This window comes from Anopheles coluzzii, chromosome 2 (genome assembly GCF_943734685.1).
Source record: "Anopheles coluzzii chromosome 2, AcolN3, whole genome shotgun sequence".
Classification (NCBI taxonomy): Eukaryota; Metazoa; Arthropoda; class Insecta; order Diptera; family Culicidae; genus Anopheles; species Anopheles coluzzii.
In genome coordinates, this window is record NC_064670.1 from 8,607,061 (window position 1) to 8,629,596 (window position 22,536).

At 43.0% G+C, this 22,536-nt stretch overlaps 2 protein-coding genes across 6 annotated transcripts in view; both read left to right on the forward strand.

Moving 5' to 3' along the window:
• The window catches only part of LOC120947672 (protein tincar), a 91,115-nt gene that overhangs the window by 16,004 nt on the left and 52,575 nt on the right, over positions 1-22,536 (forward strand). For 2 of the 3 annotated variants that reach the window (XM_040363204.2, XM_040363202.2), the window contains exons 3-4: positions 6,145-6,187; positions 15,374-15,424. The gene's annotated coding sequence lies outside the window, so the exon portion shown is untranslated. The remainder of the gene's footprint in view (positions 1-6,144; positions 6,188-15,373; positions 15,425-22,536) is intronic. The other variant, XM_040363203.2, reaches the window with a different exon arrangement.
• Positions 7,327-15,266, forward strand: LOC120947673 (uncharacterized). Of its 3 annotated transcripts, none has more exons than XM_040363206.2 (3): positions 7,327-7,878; positions 9,251-9,521; positions 12,858-15,266. In XM_040363206.2, the coding sequence occupies exon 3, from the start codon at positions 12,942-12,944 to the stop codon at positions 14,304-14,306; it is 1,365 nt and encodes a 454-aa protein (XP_040219140.2). In that variant the 5' UTR covers positions 7,327-7,878; positions 9,251-9,521; positions 12,858-12,941; the 3' UTR covers positions 14,307-15,266. The 3 variants fall into 3 exon arrangements, with proteins under 3 accessions (XP_040219140.2, XP_049461538.1, XP_049461537.1); XM_049605581.1 differs by having other exon boundaries at positions 9,278-9,521; XM_049605580.1 differs by having other exon boundaries at positions 7,327-9,521.

Sequence of the window (22,536 nt, forward strand, 5' to 3'; positions counted from 1 at the left end):
TGCTATTTTCATTATCCTGCTGCTACACTGACGTTTGCATCCCGAACCGCAGCCAGAACCACGGACGCTATTTTTGATGTCAATAAAACCGCCAACCAACTGGTGGCTGGAAGTTCCTTCCTTCATACACTATTCCCACTGGCATGCTGATCCTCACAATGGATGAATGAGTTTAAAAACCGACATAAGTATGGCAACATGTTCAACTAATGACTTCGTGCTGTCGGGCTTTAGTATGCCGATGCGTACACCCCGTGGACAACTCCTCAGAATTAAAATTCAAACACCCTGCCCCTTTATGCGGGCCAGCTGCTCAACAGCCTGTCAATATGCAATAAGCCGAACATGTGGATACGGGCGTATTGAACAAAAAAGCGATCGATTTTAACTCATCAAAAGTCTTCAACCGATTACGTGACACTCGCCAGGAGTTTTTTTTTTCTAAATTTCAATGGTTTGAAACATTCTCAGCTGACCGTCTTACAAAATTGACACAATGTCAAGAGCTTAAAGTGAATACGAAAAAAGAAAACAGACACAACCCATTCCTGATGGAATAAAAACATTAGCAATCAAACCGACTGCTGTCCTGGGCACATCGTTTAGGCAACAATTCTTTATCCTTTCGTCCGATGCCCGCTGCTAACCTCAAAAAATATGTAACCCATAAAAATAAAATCCCCCGAAACCTCGATCAATCTGTACCTTCAGCAACCGGCGACGCGTATGGTGATGGTTGGAGAACACGAACATCTGCTCTCCGGTTTTGTTATTGCTTCGATTTCTGTCCCTGTTCCCTTCCCTTTCTTACCGCTGCGCACGCTCTTCGACATGACCGGTCGACCGGTCCTGGCGTTACAGCTTCCAAAAATACGCTGCTACGGTGTCGGCTACGGTACGACATGATGATTCCACTCTTTCTTGACGGCCGTGCAGTCGCCCGAGCTATCTTTACGTATCGAACCGTTCGTTTGTGGATCTTATTTTGTGCCGAAGTTTCGTTTGCCACCACGTCCGTGCATCCTTTCGGGGGCTGCAATCCGAAGGCAGGGAATGAATCTGGTTGGTGGAGTTTAAATCAGGTTGCAACCTATGCACCAAGCCGGGCAAGTACGATCTCGGCCAGCAGCCGGCACACAACAACAGACGCTTACAGGATGGGTTTCTATTTGAGTTGTTTTACTGTTCGTTTCTTCATTTCATGCTTGGCCAGGTCGATTACCTGCCACCGTTGCCCGCGCAGGTACTTCAGTGGTGGACGCTTCAAAGAGGATGAGGTTTTTTTGGACAAAACAGGACGCAAACCGTTCCCGGGAAGCGTCTGTGTAACATAAATTCAGCCAATACCGATGCTTGTGATGCACAGTTTCCCATGCGAAGGATGCGCAAAACACAATGAATGCTGCGGGATGGAAAGACAAAAAAGGGCGAAAGTACAGCAAAAGAGGCAAAACAAAGCAAAAGATGCTTCGGGCGCGCGCGCCCTTCCTTTGGCATCGGTCAAGTCAATCGCAGCAGTTAAGGTTTCCTTCGTTTCCAGCCCTACAATTGAACAGAAGGCACACTATATGCATGTTTTGCACAACGCAGTTTCGCATCAAAAACTCCCGGTTTTCAAAATTACCAATCGTTGGTCGTTCTAATTGGTACCTTCGGGTGTGCGAACGTTGGTCGGTCTCTCGTGTTCCAATATACGCAGCGACCAGGTGCTTGTATTTAGGCCGAGAGGCAGTTTCATCGCTCTTCGCTGGACGCAGAGAGTTTTTTGTTTATGTTTTTAACTCTACCAACTCAACAGGGAGCCCCTGCCAAACTGTCGAACGGTGGCTACCGAAGGGAGATGTTGGAGAGTTTAACGAAACTATCAAACGATCGCGTTACAGGCACGCATAGTCTAATCCCTTAATGGGACTCACTTCATCGTGCAAGCGATGAACTAACGCTAGAGCCACCGGCAGATGGTAAATGAAGTATAGGCGTAGGATTTCGAGAGGTCAACGCAGGTAGGTAGAGCAACGTGCCTTTAATTTGAAAGTTGTTGATTTTTTAAAATGCAACAGATGGGAAGCGTACAATATGTTGCGCATTTTTTCGTAGGCCCTTGTTTGTTCTACTTTTAAATCAAATTTTACTATGACCCTGCCAGATTTAACGATGTTCTTGGTTTTGTTTACTGCAATGGTTTTTACCAAATGTGGAGCTGTTCTGTTATACCCATTCCAAGTCTGTTTCCTTCGCCATTAGTCAAGTTGATAAACTTTGCGCCGATGAACTGCATGGCAATCGACACGAGATCATCTGCTTCCTGCTATCGAAACTAACTTTCTTAAATGCCATCTGATTATTGATCCCACAAATCCTAATTTATCTGTAACGATCGATCGAACGCAATGGGATGACTCATCACACGCGACCCATTCCAGACAGGAAACATCGTCCCTGCCAAAACCGAACTATAGCCTTCTTATCAAACTTCACCACACAACCACACGAAACGAGTAAGTCCTTGTGAAGATTCCCTAATTTACCGAATCCTCCTGCTCTCGGTGAATCCGCCCCAGGGCTTCCGTAGCGTTTCCCAGCGCTGTTCACTACTTCCTGCCACAGAATGCAAACAAAAGTTTCTCGTCCATTTTACTGGCGAACTTCTGCAGTAATCAACCAGACATAAGACCGTGTAAGACTCGTTCCGATTGTTCCGTTGCGCATACATTACACTCCAGTGCACGCATCGTCTTCGCAAGAGTCTTCGTCCGAAAAGCCTTTACGTTCGCTGGAAGCTCCAACTTCTCGCATTAGTCCCGATTGTAGGAGCGATTGAATTCATTTGGGTGCACCAAATGGATAAAGTTCCACCAGCCCGGCACCACCGACCACCGGACATGATTCTTCAATAGAACTCTGTTCTGCACAGTCTGCTCGCACGGTATTCCTTTTTTTTTTTTCCTTGCAGAGAGTCTCACCTGCTCATGCGCTCATAGCATAATACCAGCTTACCTTTGGTTGAATCTTAGCCCGCTCGTTCCTTCTTTTTTTTTTTGTTGCTTTGCAGATCACTTTCATGTCCTTTCAGCTGGAACGCATTTTCATTATGTGTTTTCTTCCCCTTGTGTGTTTCTGACACTACCCGCTCGCAGCATAGCGCACTCAGTCTGGCACGCAATTTTTATCATGCTTTATGCGACTCGAGCTGTAATCCTGGTCTTTCGGATTAGGAGTGTAGTTTTTGGCAGTGAGAGGGTGTGGCGCATTAACGAATAACTACAAGCAAAATCCCTTCAACGTACAATATGCCCGGCGGCAACGCCCCGCAAGGGGTGAAACATTTTGATCCCCTGCACGTGTGTCGTCCCATGCGATGGGTTGATTTCTTATCAATTTTTTTGACAGCCGGCAACGGTGCAAATTGATTCCGATGTTTAAGACGGCTCGGAAGTGTAAACAGCCTGGACGTAAGGCCACTGAAGTGAGAGGAAGCGAAAGGAATAAAATATAATCCCCTCGATTTCGCTCCGAAACTGCGATATTTGTATCCAAACCACGAAGCTACTACGATGCAGCTGCTTATCGATTGATAAAAACTGTTTCCAACCTTCAACCGGCATCCATCTGATTCGACCGGCAGAATATGCCACGAACGGCCAAGAACCCCTTTGCATGTGCTCTCTGTTTGTGCGTGCCCAAAGACTTTTAAAGTAATTACTTCTTGCTGCCGGATGGTGACTGCGGAAGTGCAATACCGAGCAACGACTTTCGTTCGTTCCAACCAGTTCGATTTGTTGATTATCAACCCACCGAATAATGTAGCCCTCTGCTTCCGAACGAATGCCGGAAGAGCGTACCAATTGCGATGGGCAATAAAATCGGGGCCATCGTACAATTTGACCTCGATTGCTGCTTATCATCGAATTGTTTTCTAGGCTAGAATCTTGCGCAGACCAGTCGACCGCGTTCAATTATTCATCTGACTGCCAGAAGGAACCGGGATGTTATGGTTCCGGCATCTGAGTACCTAATCCGGCCTGAGACTGCCTGAACTTGTGTGACAATCGCTCTCCGATCGCTGGTGACGATTGTAGCCTTCAATGGACCGGAGCAAATGAATAATTTATAACTCCCATTACGCATGTTTTCGTCTGTGGGTTCATTCCTGATGCTACCTTTTTTTGACACATCGATGACCCTCTTTCTAGGAAGACCTAAAGATCCACGACCTTACCCGAGTTTGGAACAAAGACTCTATTTGAGGTTATATTTCATAACCACTACAACAAGCCCGTAAAAGCAAAGGGGAATCGTGGTTAAATGGCACCCCACATCGAATATGGCACATTCGCTATCTAGGACCCTTGTGTTCCCCGGTTTTGGAAGCTCATATTACGCTCCTGTGTAGTGCGAGAAATGTTAAAATTTAATACACTCGACCTGCATATGTCATCACCTTCAAACACTTGGTGCGATCTTTCTGCTCCCATTCGCTGTACCCACTGCACGCAAACAGGCACTCGGTGGCACCATTCGTTGAAGCCCAACAGCAGGATCTAAAACCATTTATTTGTACCCTGACAGTGCCCACCACGGTCTCCCTCAGAAGTTAATCTGCATGTGTTTACTGTGTGCACTGTTACATGGACTTGTCCTATCTCGATACGTTCCCTCCGGACGTCCTGCTGTGTGCCACACTCGTGCTATTTTTAGGTCCTAGCTCCTGGGTACCCTTAGTTAAAACGCGAGTTAGAAAAAAGTGTGTTCCGGGGCGTGAAGAACCGTGAATGACTAACTAATGATGGTAATGAATGAGTTGTCACAGTTGGCTTGGTCGAAAGGGGCAGCACGGCATCGCTGGGAGAACGAAAGGACAGCAACCCCCGTGGCTCCGATTGTGCTCAAAATCGTTACTGTATGAAGTACCATATCCGTCCTCTTTAAGCGTGCGAGTGCTACCGCTGTCAATGGATTATTTGATTACCGTGCTGGCAATTTGATTGTTGGGTTAGAAAATGGCGTTTACGTGTTTTATGTGTCATGCATTAATTGGCAGCGATTGATGGGTGGATATTGATGGAAGCGAGAATCGTAGTAAAACAAAAATATGATCTAAATATCTTATTTTGCTCGATAATTATTTACAGTAACATGCTTTAATTGCCGAGAAGATGATGATGAGATGATATTACAATACCCTAAAAGTATTTGCTCAATCTCCATGAAAAAGGCAAAAATGGAATTACATGTTTGTGGAAATTTGACATTATCATTTTCATTGCGTTCCGTTCTTGCATGGACATTCCGTTCTTGCATGGATAATGAAATTAATTTTGGGTCAACATCGATCAAAAATTTCAATCTACTTTACTTACCTTGGGTTCAGCGATAAGACAAAATGCCTCAATTTGTTCCTCGGACCGGTTTCCATGCATACAGATTACCTGATTTTAACCTTTCCCACAAGACGTTACCTTCTACTTGCATGTTCAAACATAGCAGCATGAGAATGGCCAGCGACAGCGAGGGAAGAACGAATAATCGTGTTCTCAAGTAAAATGTGTATGTTCCTGGTGGTTTTAATGATTTCAAGCCAATTTTCGTCCAATGTCTGGCATGACTGATAACACTGTGAGATAGTACAAAAAAACATACATAAAACATAACACATATGTACTTTGAAGTTTAAAATATTTGATTGATAGTTTGCATACATTTCCAGTGGTGATATGACTATTTCTTATTAAGAAACCAGTCAGGAGAAGATAACAAAACTTTCTTTTCAAGTACAACAAACCACAAGAGCAAACTAACATAACTAACTTCAGTGCATAATTTATAGATAAAGGCAATGCTATAAACAAAAATTAACCTCGTTTGCCATTAAACCCCACAATGAGTCCCGGATGTGTTTAAGAAGGCTCCGTTAAGTTTTATATCTCATTTCCCCGGAAGCATAATATCCACCGCGGCAAGCAAATTTGATGTTTTTTTCTTTCTTTTCCCTGTTAATGCGTTTCCATGCGGAAGGTTTATTTTTGGCATAATTTATGCACCATTCCAGCACCGTTACTGAAATTCCATTTGCCAGTGCAAACGATGAGGCCTCCTATTATTTTATAATATTTTAACGAATTATGTTTTTCCACTTTCTTTCAGGGTTCTTCCTGCACATTTGAAGGTGGACCTTCCCTTCTCACTGGTAAGTAGTATCGTTTTATTTGATTCCTTGAAAGCAGCTTACCAAATAATTAAACTGTAAATAACCTATCTGAAAAATATGTACACAGTAATTTCTAAATTCCTGAGAGTCTATTAAAATCAACATTGAAACATTTTTCTATATTTATGGCTACACAAACTATTCGCTTATCAAAAGCATATCTCCATTCGATTCAGAACAAGCATCTAGCGTTCCACTTCAAGCTAACGAATCAATTACCAAAACACTGGCCAAATACCACCATCATGCTCTTCACACGGAAAACATGCATAATGACCACCGAGAACCATAAGTGGTTCCTAAAGAAATATTGTTATTGCATCATTTGCGTCCTGCTATTTGCCACTTCAACCGAGCCAGAACGGTATGGCGTAAGCAGCATACACACCGAACAATAGAAGCATTGGTGTCCACTTGAAGGTTTCCTTCTGTGGTTGGTCGCTTTAAGAAGGAGTGCACCGTTTTGCACCCAACCAACAAGTGAATATCGAATTTATGCTTCGAGCACATGGTGATGGAGTTGCCGGTCGTCATGGTGCGTTCGTTCCCAATTGTTGAATTCGATAGTTATGTGTCTGGGGTTAGCAGCTTTGGTTCTAGAGTTTTTGGACCGGAATTTCATTGCTATTTCCAATCACAACAAATGTTTATCTAGCTTACTTGTTTCTTGTTACTAGCTAAACTTATCATTTTGTTGTTTTATGATGCGAAATATTTACAGTAAAGTTTTTCAAACTTTTACCAAACAACATGCCCTTCCTGAACCAAAATGTTCAATGGTTCTTTTGTGTTTACCTTATTGCCACTTTCAATATAACCGTCTACATATATTCAAAAAGTAACGAATGTTTTGCAATTGTGTCGTGAGAAGATGCGCACAACATAATCAACACAGCACAAAACATTTTTGTAAATTTGATACTATTGGAAAATCGTTTAAACAACTCCCGTGCCATTGTTGCTCTTTGTTTGTTGGTGAAACATTTACACACTTTAAAAAACCGTTTAATCTCATAAAACCTGCTCATATTACACATATACCAATCGATTTTTCGAACAGTGTCGGTCGCCATCTTGCACAGTACAGTGTGCCAGAGTGCCGCAGAGAGCTGCACAGTCACACAAGAGCATTATTGCGGCTGCCAAGAGAACGTAGCACAGCTCGGCCCTGTACCGAAAAACCACCGTTCGGGCCTGACTCTGTTGCCGATGATTTCACCATCCACAGCGCTGCAGCCAGTTCGAGATAGCGCAGACACAACCACACAGCACCGCAGAGAGAGAGCGAATAGCAAACCCCATCGCCTCATCACGTCTTTGCACCGCTTGTGCACCAAAAACAACCCCCTAGAGTAGTGTCGTCGGTCGGTTGAAATTTTGCGAGAGAAAACTCACCCCTCCACCCCATATCAGCACCCAAGCGAAAGAGAGCCAGTGAGAGCATAAAACAGCGCACAGCTCTCACTACGGGCAGACCGCGGACCAAGGGTAGCACAGTTTTGACGTCTTCGCACACAACACATTCGCTCCTACCTACACTGCGAAAGTTTACGTGAATTCCGCAACGCAAAGAGTGTACAAATTTGCTGTGTCCCGTGGTTTTGGCTCGTGCAAACCGGGGGTGAAATTCGAACGTATTACCATCCTCCTGCTGCATCTTTCCGGTTCCGGTGAGGGAGGGTGGGATGTAAAGTGAACGCGACAGCAGCAGCAGCAGCAGCAATACGCCGAAACCGTATAGCCTGTGTGCGCTCCCCGTACACACAACAGCAGCACACAACACGACGGACTCCGGCCTGCCGGAACCGATTCTCCTCGTGTGTGCGTGTGTGCCAGGGTTAGCTGCGCTGCTCATCGATTTTTTTGACCGTGTGTCCGTCGTGGTGTGTCGCTGTCCGTGTTCCCGGGACCGTAGTTTCGTGGCGCTTGCAACCAATTCAGGGACCCACCGAAAAGGCAGCTGTGCTAGTGGTGCAATTGACGGTCAGTGACGGCACTTGAGGGTGCACTTGTGTTTTCGGTGGCTTTGTTTTCCCTGTGCGAGAGCAGATTTGTCTTTATGGACCTGATGGAGAGTGACAATGGGACCTGATTAAAACGCACTATGTTTCGCGGGACAACATAAGAGTTGTGCGTAATGTGTGAATGGAAAAAAAAACGTGTCTTTCTTTTGCTACCTACATGAGAGTGGCAAACGTTTTGTGTAAAACAAACACTTGTTCAATTATCTTTTTTCGGTGCATTTCCACTTGGATGTGTTAGTGTGGTTTCGGTCTGTTACGTTGATTGCATGGTGCTTCTTTTTGGTATTTTTTTGTTTTGTTCGCAACCCGTTTTACGTGTACTTGGTGCATTGAGCATTGGCGTCAATCATTATTATAAGAAAAAGATTAATTTAATTAAACATGTTCTTTGCAATGCACTGAAAACAGTTCAATCAATACCTAATTTTGCTGTTTTGTGTGACTGTGGGTTTTGCCGGTCTGAGAAATCTTCGCGCGATAAATTCTACCCGATCGGCATACCCCATCCCAGGCCACCTTCTGATACCGGCTTTTCCCTTTCATCAATGCAAACAGAAGCGTCGTGGAGTGGTTCTATCTATCGCAGTGGGAAGGATGAAGGAGCAAGGGTCAGAGTGTTCCATACGGTTGTTTGCTGCATTTCCAATATCGCACACCTGTGGTGCAGGCTGACAAGGGTGGTATGCGCTCCTCATGGTGCTACAAGCGTGGCACCTTCTATTTATTTACTTGAGAAGACTATTTAAAGAAAACCACAGCCGAGATCATCGAACGAGCACGGCCGTATGTAAAACGTGCAAAAATATCGACGCACACCCATTAGCGCCATGACGTGGTGTGGTACAGCTGAGAGAGCGTGTACGAGCGCGAGAGAATTGTATGCGCGAGAAAACAAGCATGAGCGTATGCTGCAGAACATGCAGGACGGTGTTCAATGGAGCTACTTAGTGTTAAATATCCAACCGACTTTGATTATTTAAACATTTGTTAAATTCTAAAACAATCGTTTCATTTTTAGTCAAAGTTATGAAACATTCTTTTACAGCGTGGCCCTAATTTAATAATAATCGAAAAATAGTAAAACATCGGTTAGTCTAAAACATGCAAACTAAGCGAGAGATAAAGCAAAAGAATTTTTTATAAACATTTATAGTGAAAGTGCTTATATAAATCGTGGTGGATCATTTTTTGTCTTCATTGTGTACACCGAAAATGAAAATTCTACAACACATTACAACGACAACTTAAGAAGCAAACAACTGTAAACATTTCAACATACAATAAAAAAGGTAAACTTCATGAATATACGAAAAAAATATTTTTAAATTAATTCCAATGGCAATACTAGAATGCAAAATACGTATGTAAAAATACTTTTTGTATGTTCGCTGACGTAGGATTGACGAAACGCAAAAGGAAATGATTGTTCATTTAAGTTGTGTTATGATTATTCGGATCTTGATTAGCTGCAGTAAAGCAAATTTATTCATATCGTCCAACTGCAAAGGCTGAAGACATTATTCATCATGTCAAACAAACCATTCATCATGATAATCCTCCTGGATATGAACCTCTTTTCAATCAACATGTCTATCGGTAAAGATGATCCGTTTTAAAGAGCACTTACGTTTTATCAAACTTTAAAGTACACATACAGTCAAAGGAAGATACTAAATTTTTTCTTCCCTCTGGTCTTCCTCAGGAAAACAAAGACGTGATAACCAAGTGTTTAATTCATATTTATCACCATAGCTTACCCATTAAATATGAGTTATCGTTCGTTGAGCGTACGGAAACAAACAAGGCGCAGCAATGATAGAGAAATATCATGCATCGTTGTCTTTGGTGCACTGCATGTGCTCTAAAATAACCCCAAAGTAATGTCTTCATGCACAACATGGTTATTGGAATCAACGGTTTGCCCGAGAGACGAGCGCGAAATTTCATTTTTCATTCTGCTACTATTTTAAGATCCTTTTATGCTTCATCCGAAAGCTGTGGTGAAGTCGTGTGCAGCACAAGACACTGGTACGCCAACAGCACTTGGCAGACAGTTGAGAATTAATGGCCTCTCTAGAATCGTGTGACATGCGAAGCGCCAAATTCACCCAAGGATCACAACCGAAGCGCTTCTTAGCTTATCAGAAAGTGCAGAGTTCAGTCTGTCGCTTGAGTATCTCACGGCGTGTGCTTGAATGGGTTCAGTGGTATTTTGGGTTGAAAATTCATCAGCTAAAGAAGCTTTCAAGAACACGCCGGTCTTCGCTATCGTCTGAAACCATGCAAGGGCTTGAAAGAATGTACAGCATCCATCCTCGTCTGCCGTTTAGTTACAGTATAAAAATCGCTAGTATATTCAGATGAAGTGTATTGGAATGTGCATCTAAACATTGTTCAATTCCTGATAGATGATAGTCGAAATGGTTACTAGCAACGAAATACATGTTTGACTAGTTCAAGATAATGATTCCATTCGTATATCGTAGAAAAGAATATGCCTCACAGTAGGCAATTGGCACATCAAAATTACTCCTTGAGCTGGCTTGGTTTGGATTTTTAAACGAATATACATAACACGGGAACGTGTTAGTCTTGCCTTATTTCACCACGAATACTTGCCATTCCACCCTCCAAGCAAAATGTCAATCGTTCCTGCGGTGCGGACATTTCCGCTTCAACGTTCCGATGACAATTGGTGCGTGCCAATGACACCTAAATTAAAGTTTCCGAGCTAGTTCGAAGGGACGACGCGCAGCTCTGTGCATGTTGACACAGCGACACTGTTCGAAGACGTTGAAAAAAGTCTCCGCAAACCACAAACGGGAAATTGAAATAAGAAACTTTGCCTGGAAACCGAAACCTCAGCGAGTTTCTGTGCGTTCCGTACGTGTGCAGTAGAACAAACAAAAAATAATTGAACTCAAATCGATCGATCTTCAGTATCGCCGCACATCAGGACGGAAGGCATGTTGAGGAGCAACTGAACTGAAAAGACTTCTTGCGGTGGAGGTAATCTAACTTTGAGCGAGTGCAGTAGGATAACTATTTGCTGTCCTGTGGCAGCAGGTTGGGAGAGAAAAATAGAAAGCGAGAGAAAAGAAAATTGGGAACGGTTTTATTTGTTATTGATTGGATTTTCTGAGGGCTCATAACGGTTGGAAAAGGGGATTCATGTGATTTCCTGCTGAACTTTAATGTTTAATGCTTATGTGAATGGGGAGCGGTTTGCTGTGCTATATAGTTAGAGCGTCTGTAAGGTGTGTCGATGGACGAAAACTACGTTTCAGCTCGAACCTAGAGGCTCTTCGCACTGGACAGCGAAATCTAATTAAATTTACCATAATTAACCTCATGCTGCTATCGCTGATTGCACAAATCTAATTTGATGTTGTTAGGAAGCAGTGCTAGGGACTAGGGAAGTGTTGTGGTTAATTCCTAACCTAAGATTACGAGAAAAAATACTCAACAACGGATAGCTGACTGATTGACGGATTGTAGGACTTTCCTCCGGTTGTACAGTGCAAACATTTAGGCGATGGAGAATGAAAGCGTTATCGACCAACATTTTCATTAGCCACCCCATTTCATTGCATACAATCGCCCGCTCGTAGTCAAACTTTATGCCATCGGTGGCTTGGGGTTTGGAGGGCAAGATTTATAGAATTACTCATCCAACTCTAGCTCCCTTTACGAGCGGGCTCCCCAGCGACTAAAGCCGGCCAATGCACCATCGACCGAAAGCACTAGCCCGGAACTAGCGTCTTCAAATGAACCGGAAAAGAATCGGATATTTATGAACCAAAGCAAGCACCGTCTCTCTCTTCTGCTAGCACTGACGCTTTGGAGCCAGGACACCCAGGTCCCATCGCACTGGTCCCAGCTCATTTCCATTGTTTTTCGCGTGTGCAATAATGGCTCGTTTGCCACCGTATCGTAAACTAAAGTCGCCGGCATTATTAGTAGAAGGGTTCGGTGTTTTTGCTTCCACTTTGTTCGCTTTTTTCGCTTCCGTTCGCGTGAACCGGCGTCATCTAGCCACTGTTGTTCAGAAAGGGGAGTGCGTCGTTTCATAACCCCACAAGAGATAAGCTTAGTAGATAAAGTTTTGCCTTTTTATTACTTTTGTCTGCGTTTTTCTTCCTCCCCATTTTACCCATTTTTGTGGCGGTGTAAGTGCCTACCTTTTCCCTAAAGGCAAACTACAACGCCTGCACTTGCGCCTGAATAGACCCGGCAGACGAACGGGTTGGGTGATTAATGATTTGTTGTAAACAATAAAGGACTCATTTTCTGACGTTCACTTGGAAACGGCTTCGTTTAACCCGCTCGTTGCAGGGAAACTTTGCCGAGATCCATAACCGGTGTAATAATTACCAGAACATATGAAACGCAACACGGGTCTTTTGGTAGCGTCTACATATAGGATTAATCCTTTGCATAAACGTACCGAAAGTCTCTTGGGGAAGATTTCCAGCAATTGCATTGAGAAGTAGGGAAAGAACATACAATATTGTACGGACTAATTTGCATTCTAGTGTGCCAATGGACGAACAGGCAGCGTTGCAGCTGCTGTCTGGGAAACATAATTGTCATATGTTATCCGTTGTCTACTTCTCCTTTCACAGTTTCAGTTCACATTCACTCCACTCTTCGGATAGCTATTCTTGGGTGTTTTTGGATCGCATTTCACCTATAAACTCATCGTAAGGATGTCGAAAAAGGACACGGCTACGTTCTTTTCGCAAGGTACATCGGCACAGTTTGACTACGTCCTTGCCCTGTACCCACAGGTGCTGAAGCTGAAAGCGGAAAACAAATGCAAAAAACCAGACGAGCTGATCCGCCTGGACGACTGGTATCAAAACAAACTTCCCCAGCTAATCAAGAAGCGGGGCAAAGATCAGTACATGGTACACGAGGAGCTGGTCAAAACCATGAAATGGAAGCAAACGCGCGGCAAGTTCTACCCGCAGCTATCCTATCTGATCAAAGTAAACACACCCCGGGCGGTGCAAACGGAAACGAGGAAAGCTTTCCGCAAGCTGCCCAACCTGGAACAGGCCATTACAGCACTATCGAATCTGAAGGGCGTCGGCACAACGATGGCGTCTGCCCTGCTAGCTGCAGCCGCTCCTGAAAATGCCCCCTTTATGGCAGACGAATGTCTGATGGCAATACCTGAAATCGAGGGCATCGACTACACAACACGGGAGTATATGAACTTCGTGCAACACATCCAGACCACGACGGATCGACTGAATCGCGAATGTCATCCAGACGACAGCTCGGCCGAACAGCCGTCCAGCAGCAGCAGCAGAACACTTCCTTCCAAGGGCACGTCAGGCAACGGCACATCCAGTAAAGATGGCGACACGGACGACGATAGTTCGACCTCTTCCAATGATGATTCGTTGAGCGCGACACCTCCAAAAAAGAACAAACTCGAAACACCGAAACCAGCACTCATGCCTCACGAGAAAACATGGACACCTCATAAGGTGGAGCTAGCGCTCTGGACACATTACGTTGCCAGTGAGTTGCAGCCGGATCTGCTAGAGCACATACCGGAAGAGTCCAGCAAATCTGCCACCGACGAAGCACTAAAAGATCCTAACGAAACCGTGCAACCTGCAGAACCGGACGCATCTAAGGCAAGCAATGGAAATTCCACTATCAAAGTCGTTGGGCAGCAGCAAAGCAGTAATCACGTGCTTGAGGATCCTTCCGATGAGAGTAACTGCGACACAGAGCACGGTAAAAGTGCACTCGGTTCGGACGAATCCTCCAAGGATCATAAATTTGGGCAGGATAGCCTGGATGACTGCACCAAGTCGGAAGACAGTATGGAACGGCCTACCACCACTATAAGTAACACCGGCAGTAGTTTAACCTCTCTTTCTGCCAATGTGCGAAGGAAGACTTCGAAAAATAGTGCAAGGTATGGAGCAATAGCGGCAGTCAGCGACGACTCGTTGAGCAGTTCTAAACAATCGATTGACGACGAAGGAAACAGTTCCGGTGAAGAGAATGATCAGACGATTCCACCTCCCGGCAAAAAGACTAAAGTTGGTTAATGGTAGTGAGCGGTACGCTAGTGCTAAGTAGAGTATACTATTCGCAATGATACGCTCGATACCTGTAGATTGTGTAGATGATTTTTCGGTCAATTGAAAAGTAGTAATGTTTCTGTTTTTGGTTCCGTCATGTTGCAACATCATTTCTGACTAGTTGTTTCAGTGAGAGATAACGCTCGGCTGAATTATTTATAATAAAATATTAAACTTCGAATGTTTTCTCTAGTGCTACATAATCTACCAATATTTTAGGCTCCTACTGCCATAAACATTCCACCTAAGTTTGGATGTTACTCAGCGTAATGATTAAATTTTGTGTTGGCTTCGATACCTCCGCCGTTGTTAATTACTATCAAGCAACAAACAAACATAACAAATCTAAATATTACTTTATTTATTCAAACGATCATTATAATTATTAAAGTTGATTTGATATATCTATGTACGATTTATCCTTGTAAATCCGTTAGTCGTATGACATCATTTATATGAATAACTTTGAAATGCTTCGTTTATTTATTAAACAACCAAATAAACCTATCATTGTACTGTGTAGATATAGACACAAGAAAGCTTAGAATCTAGCAATCAAACTAACGTTAGCTACCACAAACATAAAAACATGTACATCTGACGATAAATTCACTGAAAATGGTGAAAACGCCTGAAAGACAAGCTTCTATAGACCGGATGAAATCACAAACAGCCTTTAACATAAGAATAATGATGTTCAAATCGTCATTCAAACTGCAAGCAAGTTGATAATAGAACACACATACAAAAATTGATTTAAACTGAAAAAACTAAGTTAAAAAACTTTAACAAGTAAAAAATCACATATATTTGATTAGATTAAAAAAAATCAAAAACGCAAATTGTATAAACTAATCTGATATCATTCAGAGGAAGTAAAGGGAAATAAATTAATTTGGAATGCAATAAATTTGGTTCGAGTCTGTAGATTGTTATGGTTCCTATTCAATTTTTAAGCTGCTTTCAACTGTATTGGTAAGGTTTGTCCACAGCTAAAAACATCATAAGAAAATGGCTTTCTTACTTTTCCACAGGCAAAAGTATCCGATCCGGCTAGCGCTTAAAGTGTGCATCGTGCTGTAAAGGTAGGTGTTTGCTTTCCCCTTTTTCCAACACACTCATTTCATAACATCAGAAGTATTCGTTTGGCGCACATATTAAGATATGGATGCTTTCATTAGATACGCACAATAACTTTGGCCTATTTTTCGCCAAACCCACCGGAATACCATTACCGGAAATCGGTTTCGTGAGTTGAATTCAAAAATTTACAACGCACTGCCGAAACGTACTACCTACCTTCCGCACGACAGGGCGATGACTTTCCTGTCGATTGATTTTTACCTCCTCCTACACTTCATCCGTTTGTCGGCTGGAATACGTAACCAAACCTCTTCACTTCAAACAGCGAGGGACAAGATTATTCAACATTTGCGTGAACAAAGTTGCCTGCGTGGAAAAAGCTCATCAGCTCGGGTTAAAGGTGGGCACGATAAAAGGTGCGAACTTATTTTTCCTCTTTCTCGCCTCAGAAGAGTTCGTGAGCAATCCCGACGATACGTGACGGTATTTGAAATGTCAATCATCGGTATGCAAGGCGCACGAGCCGCTAGCTGGCTTATAGAGTTGTTGTTCTGTATCAGCAACCTTACGAGGCACCGGTACGAGCGTTAGCTTTTATTTTTTTACTGTATTTTTAACGTAACATCACAAAACCTTGTACCGACCAGGGTGACGATCAGCATTCACACACATTTGTCATCTTTGCTTAAGGTTTTATTTTGGTAAATGGAAAGTGTTGCTTCTTGATCACCCAGTTTTGACGGGAAAATGCTGGGGAAATGTTAAAAATGAGTGTTTTGAAGACAAGCGCAAGAATGTAAAAGAGCCACGCCACATAAACACATCAAGCTGTACAAACAAACACAGGATATTTCGTTTTGAGCATCGTGCATACATTTACTGCTAGGAGACGAGAACATAATCCTTAGTTGATTAAGTTGCTTTATAAAAAGCGGATGCCCGTTTTAGAAAGGAACATGTGCAAGTGATTAAAAGTTTCATGGTTTCTATGTAATGAATGAATCTAAAATGGAGAGCTATGACATATTATTCTTATGCTTTTTCTTACCTGAGCTAACACCGCATATGTTTATGCAATTTTGGAAAAAATCAATAAAGACTATCATAGTTTTTCTATTTTAATAAATCATTTATAATATTTCCCTATTTATTTTAAAGCTCTTGTTTTACTAAAGAATTATCCACCTTTATGGTAAATTTGTTTGCGTGCGACCCACTTCCAAACTGCTACCTCATTTATCCCATAAATCACGTGGCAATAAATCTTTCTCCAAGCGCTTCTTAAAGCTAACCGTTTTGATTGTAGTGAAACTAAAATTAAGCATGAGTGTACGTGATTTGCTAGTACACAAACAACTGAACCTTTAACACATACTACCTCAAATGAAGGAAACGAATACAAACCATACCTTTGGGTCAAAGGATAAGCCAAAACCGGGTCGTTGTTCTATTAATGACACAACACTCCTGCCCAATTGCGTTCTTCGTCCTCATTCACACACTCATTTGTCCACCCACCAGTACACACACACACACATACACACTAACATCGAAAGCAAACAAACCTCAATCTTCTCTCTACACTACGTTCTGTTCCACCGCTATCTGTTCCATGTCGAGCGTAATCAAATTAATGGTTATTGACGGAATAACGCGCCAAAAGTATACAACACAACGTCCTACGTTTCGTGCACCCGTTGTATACATGTGGTAGGACAGGGTAGAAAAACCGAACCCAGCACGGGAGAAAGCAAACAACAAACAACCTAGAAAAAGCCATTTGTCCCCGTTCATGTATACTCCCCCGGAAGGAAAGCGGGGGAAACGAACATACTAGGTTCGAGTGGTTGACCGGACGTTTTCAGCGAGCACCATTTCAAACCCCTATGTGGATGAATTGCGGTACAATTTTATCATTCCTTAACTATTTTCTTACGTTGACTCGCGGTAAGATATACCAGTACCAGTACTTCACTAACAGGCAGAGACGAGGTGCTACAAGAGAAACGCCCGAACAACCTGTGTGCAGGGCTTTTTGAATTTAATTTCCATCCCAGTGACAACCCCTCCTGTACTTTTCGGTCTCACAGCTAATAACAAATTGTGTAACCTTACCACGAGCGGGGAAGGTAGTTTTGGCAAACAAATGGAACGAGCGAAACACACTATCAACACTGTCGCTTCGCTCTTCATCCGTCGCAGGAATATAGCGGTGAAAATGAATTAATTTGCGAGCAACTCGAAATTCGGCAAGGATGGGAAAAGTTCCATGCGTCTACACCAACACTAAGGGAAAATTCTCATATCCTATGCCTAACACAGAGCTGGGTTAGTATGCGTGTGTGTAACTATTGCATGTTTCATCTAGTCGGAGCAAGTGGTGCGAAGCATAATTGGATGATAAGGAAAGTTTTTCCTCCGGCACTGGAGAAAGCCCTCCAGCTCATGAAATTTTAATCGTTAGTAGTTTGTTTGCTCTGCCGGTGAAAATTTGTCCCGCAAATTATCCCTCCCCGCAATTGAGCGGCAGAGGACGAAAAGTCTGTGTGTGTGTGTGTGTAGATCCTTACTATCTCATATATGCACCAGGGCACAAAGCTGCCTGGGGTTGGCAGGGATCATCCTCCACGTCCACGTTGGAATTAACCCGTCCACTGCTGTTTGCTTGCAACATGATGGCAATTCGTCAGACCAAATGTGTGTACCGCCGTACAGCATCCGTTGTATGCTAAAGGAAGCTCCATTAATAATCTCACCGTCCATCCAGTTCACCACAGCCAAGCGGCTTGGTGGAAGCGAAAAACATAGAAAAAGCATGTCATTGCGAAGGCAAACACTGTATTTTTTTCCACCCTCGGCTGTCCATAATTCGTTCGAGATGCTTCGAATCGTTGTGAAAATCCAGAGAATACAGAGATGATGAGGAAAAATGGCTACAGCCATAACTCATCGTGCAGAAGCCGGAAGCGCGTGTTTGTACACTCCCGTGCTGAATGCATTTACTCAAAGCACTGACATCCATTTGCAGGTTATAACTCACCCAGTACGTGCCCACCGGCAAGCGAAAATGCACTCGTAATGCTTCATGTGGTGGAAAGTTTCTGATTTATTTTATGCGCCTTCATACTTTCGAAATAGGAATAAAAAAGGACATACTTTAGATTAAAGATCCTGGACAGTACTGTCACTGTTGTTTGCAATTTGTCTTCAATCATGTTACATCCACTGGCTCTTTTTTTCTAAAGAAGAGGTCAAAATTATCATTCCCTCTAACGTATACGAGGCGAACAGCGCTACTCAACGCGATTCTTCAAAGAAACCAAAATTCGAAACAGATTGCCAAAACTGCATGAAAATCGAAACGCTCCACTTGGTGCACGTTTCAAGCATGGGTCTGGTGTTCTGGATTTGAGGAGGCAAACCAAATTCGATCAAACGAGCCATGGCTTGAAGGTACGCTCCAGGGCGAAAGGACGTGCAAAAGGCGAGACCAACGGCTAAAGGACGAACGGTACTTCATTGATCAATTCGTTCATTTATCATTTCATGCTTCATGTGGAGCAGGACGAGTTTGGGCTGCAGGCGGACAGGTTTAAACCACTCAGAAACGTGAGGCTGTAAAATGTCATTAAAATCCAGCATCAAAATTCCATTCCATGATTGCCCGAATTGAGCTTCATGGCTCTATCAGCGATTGAGTTTTCAATCTTTTTGATCGATAATTACACGTAAATAAATTACATCCTACGGGCTTATTGTAATTAATGTTGTTCATATTTCGCCAGCGACATTACATCATTTTTTTACGTTTTTCAAAAACGATAATCGGTAATTCAAACAGATTTCCCAGCACGATGTTGAAATATTAATACGATGAAGTTTAATGAGAATATTATTGAAAAAAAGTAAAAAACCTTTTAACATAATTGTAAAGAAGATTTTTTTTACATTCTCGAGCAAACTGTACACCCAGAAATGTTGGCTTCAGCTGCAAACACATTACAACACTGCATGTACAATCGTAAACCTACTTTATATTCGTTTTCAACTCAATATCACGTTCAATGTCATCTTGCCGAAAAAACGAGCATCAAATTCCATCACTCAAATAGGATTTAAATCCATCTACGTCGTTCTGACTGTGAAAATAAATGGAAGAAAATTCTCCATACTTTCTTCCCACTTCCTGCTCCCAGCAAAGGATTGATGTAAAGGAGCGAAGAATTTTCTCCCCGATTTCAGTCACAAAAGCCAATTTCTTGCTACGCAATACATAGATGGCAACCATAGTTGAGATACAAAAAAGAATGTCCCCAACCAGTGTATATGCAACCCACAAAAACTAACGCCTGCGGGAAATGGGAAACGAATACTCTAATGCTAAGCCACAACATAGAACCTGCCTTCACATAGACACACACAAACCAACCATTAAAAGCGTAGCACGAAGGGGACGATCGGTAGGATGGTTATTGGTTAAATTTTTCGTTTAATGTTTAAACGCTCGTGTGAGGGAACCTTCCCCACAACACACACAAAAACAGTTCCCTTTTTATTATCATTCCGAGCTTCCCAACCGGCTGTGGTGGTGCTTTTAGGGAGGAGTGGTGATACTACGCAAAGGACAATCGATTCCACCGGGTGTCACTTTGGTAACGCACACAAGAATATTTCTAATTTTCAACAAAAGATACCCGTCCCGTCCTCGTTCAGTTTTTGGAGTGCTGTCTATTCTTTAGCCAGCCGGGCTCTTGCTGGAATAAATCCACCCTCCCATTCACCACTGTCGATCAATGGCTTTTGGGAAGCCGTTTCGTTTTATGGAAATTGTTACGGAACTAACCAAGCTGCCTCATCAAAACATCAACCTCCCCAACACTCCAACGCATAACGCATAAACACCTTCCACTTCGGAGATCCTGTCGGGCCGGGTGTCCGCTGCAGACATTCTATTTGGCGCGAATATGCATGAACATGCTGTGGTTTCCTGTGCGTGGGAAGGATAAATATCGGTGTGTATGTGTGCTGTGTTGTTGTTGGGTGTATGGCAGTAACCACCCCCTGTACGTCACATTCACGTGAAAGGAACCATTCGGTCTTTGTTTAATCTGGCAGTCAACAGCGGGCGATGCTAGAATCGACTAAAGAAGATGAAATTGAACGATCCGCCCGCACAATGAAGCTTCCAAAACAAACGACACACATTGCATGGGTGAAAATGTGGAGCGGGTGATGTGGAAGCGATATTTTTGATGAATTTCCCTATGAAAGCTACACGAGGGTTTGACGAATCTCAGGGTGAGGAATGTCGGTTGGCACAGGTGGTAATTTTTTTTATTGCCTACCACATATACACCATTTTTGAGCAGTACACAAAGCATTTTTTTTTTGTTATTGCAACACAACGTACGTGCCACAGAGTACCCAGATTCGAACAGCTCGTCCGCCAGTTAGGATTATGGTGGGAGTTTTTGGGAGATATAAAAGCGAAACACATTCAAATGCCACCCTCAACAAGATGGACGACCAAGGTACTTTGCCATGGCCTTGTTTTTACTCCCAGCAAGGGGAAGGCGGCGGAGGAGGTGGTGTGAGGAGAAAATTCGTTTATTACACTTGAAGGATTCCGTACTGATGAGCTAAGGGATCCCTGTACCTACCCATCCACCATACTGCACGTATACGGATTCGTCCTTTCCGTTCGTGATCTGTCACAATGCCCGCCTGTTGGAGCGTTAAGGCCGGCGAGGAGGTTCGTTATGAATTTTATTGATTTATTGTACCCCGAAGTGGGTGGCTGTCACAGGGGAATTATTTGTTTCTGCCGTGCGATGGATGGAATGTTTGCATCTGCTCTGTGTTTCGGTTGGGATTTTTGTCGCCAGCACACCAGCGAGAAGCATTAAACGACGTGACAAAATTGCAATATCCTTGACAGGAAGTTAAGGCAGCAATTAAATGTTTGATTTGTCGTCAACTCAAATTGCCCAGAAAAAGCGTTTTGCTTGTTTCTTCAAGAGTAAGAAAGAAAGATTCTTAGTGTCAAAAGTTCCCTATACTATTTTGGAATCATAAAACCATCACGAATACGAAAACGAAAGTACGAAAATGAATTCCCATATTTCATCCAGCCTAGAGCTGACCAAATTTATAAAACTTCCAGTGCATTGGATTTTTCTTCTGCAACTTGGCATTCTTTTTTTTAGAGTATAGAATGTCGTACGTAAACGTGTTTATTTTATTTATTTACAATTGTCATCTTAAGTTATTCACTGGTCTTCGCATGGTCTTCGTTGATATTACAAAAGCACATAAATAAGAGAGCAAACATCACTATTTCCGAATCAATGCGCCTGAAGTTATGCAGTTGCATTGCGAACCATTCCTAAAAGGGTGATTCCAATCCAATAACAAAGAAGATAAACAATGCTCAAATAAACGAAAGGAAATCTTCCAGCCACCGATGCCAAAAAACCAAAAAAACAGGACCGAGGAAACAGAAATACCCTAGCTTCAACATGAGATTGGTTCACGGTGTACTTACAATCGTGTAGGGTCGATCCAAAGGATAAACTTTTGAAAAGAAATGCAACGAGCAGAGCATCATAAAACACCCAATCAGATGGTATACCGGCAGACCGGTTGGGAAGTAGCGTACAGGCAGTAAACAACAGCTGTCGAACGGAGTTGTTGTGAACATTCTTTCCATCAGCAATCCCTGGATGCATGTCGTCAGGAGCGAACGTATCGAGGAAGTGTTTGAACAACTGTTTGCCATCGGGCCGGGGGAAAACAGGACACTTGCTAGCGCCAAAGTACCATGATTGTACTTTCAAAGTGTTTTGCATTGCACTTTCCTGAAACTTCTGTGTATAACATCGGTCGCTTTCGAAGCTCGTTTTACCCTTTACTGTTCGCTTTCCGCGCATCGTCGAAGCGTCACGAACAGTGGTTGCTTTTTTATGAGACGGCTGCAGCTCCGATTGACAGAATGGGACCATCCTTGAGGTGAACGGTGTCGTGTTACTGAGCGATGACGTTCGATCGTTGACGCAAGTAAGGAACCGACGGATGCAATAGAAAAGAAGGATAAAAATAATCAAGTTCCCACCGT

Excerpts from the sequence above, each read along its gene's own strand:
- LOC120947673 (XM_049605580.1), top strand. The coding sequence starts at position 12,942 with ATGTCGAAAAAGGACACGGCTACGTTCTTTTCGCAAGGTACATCGGCA.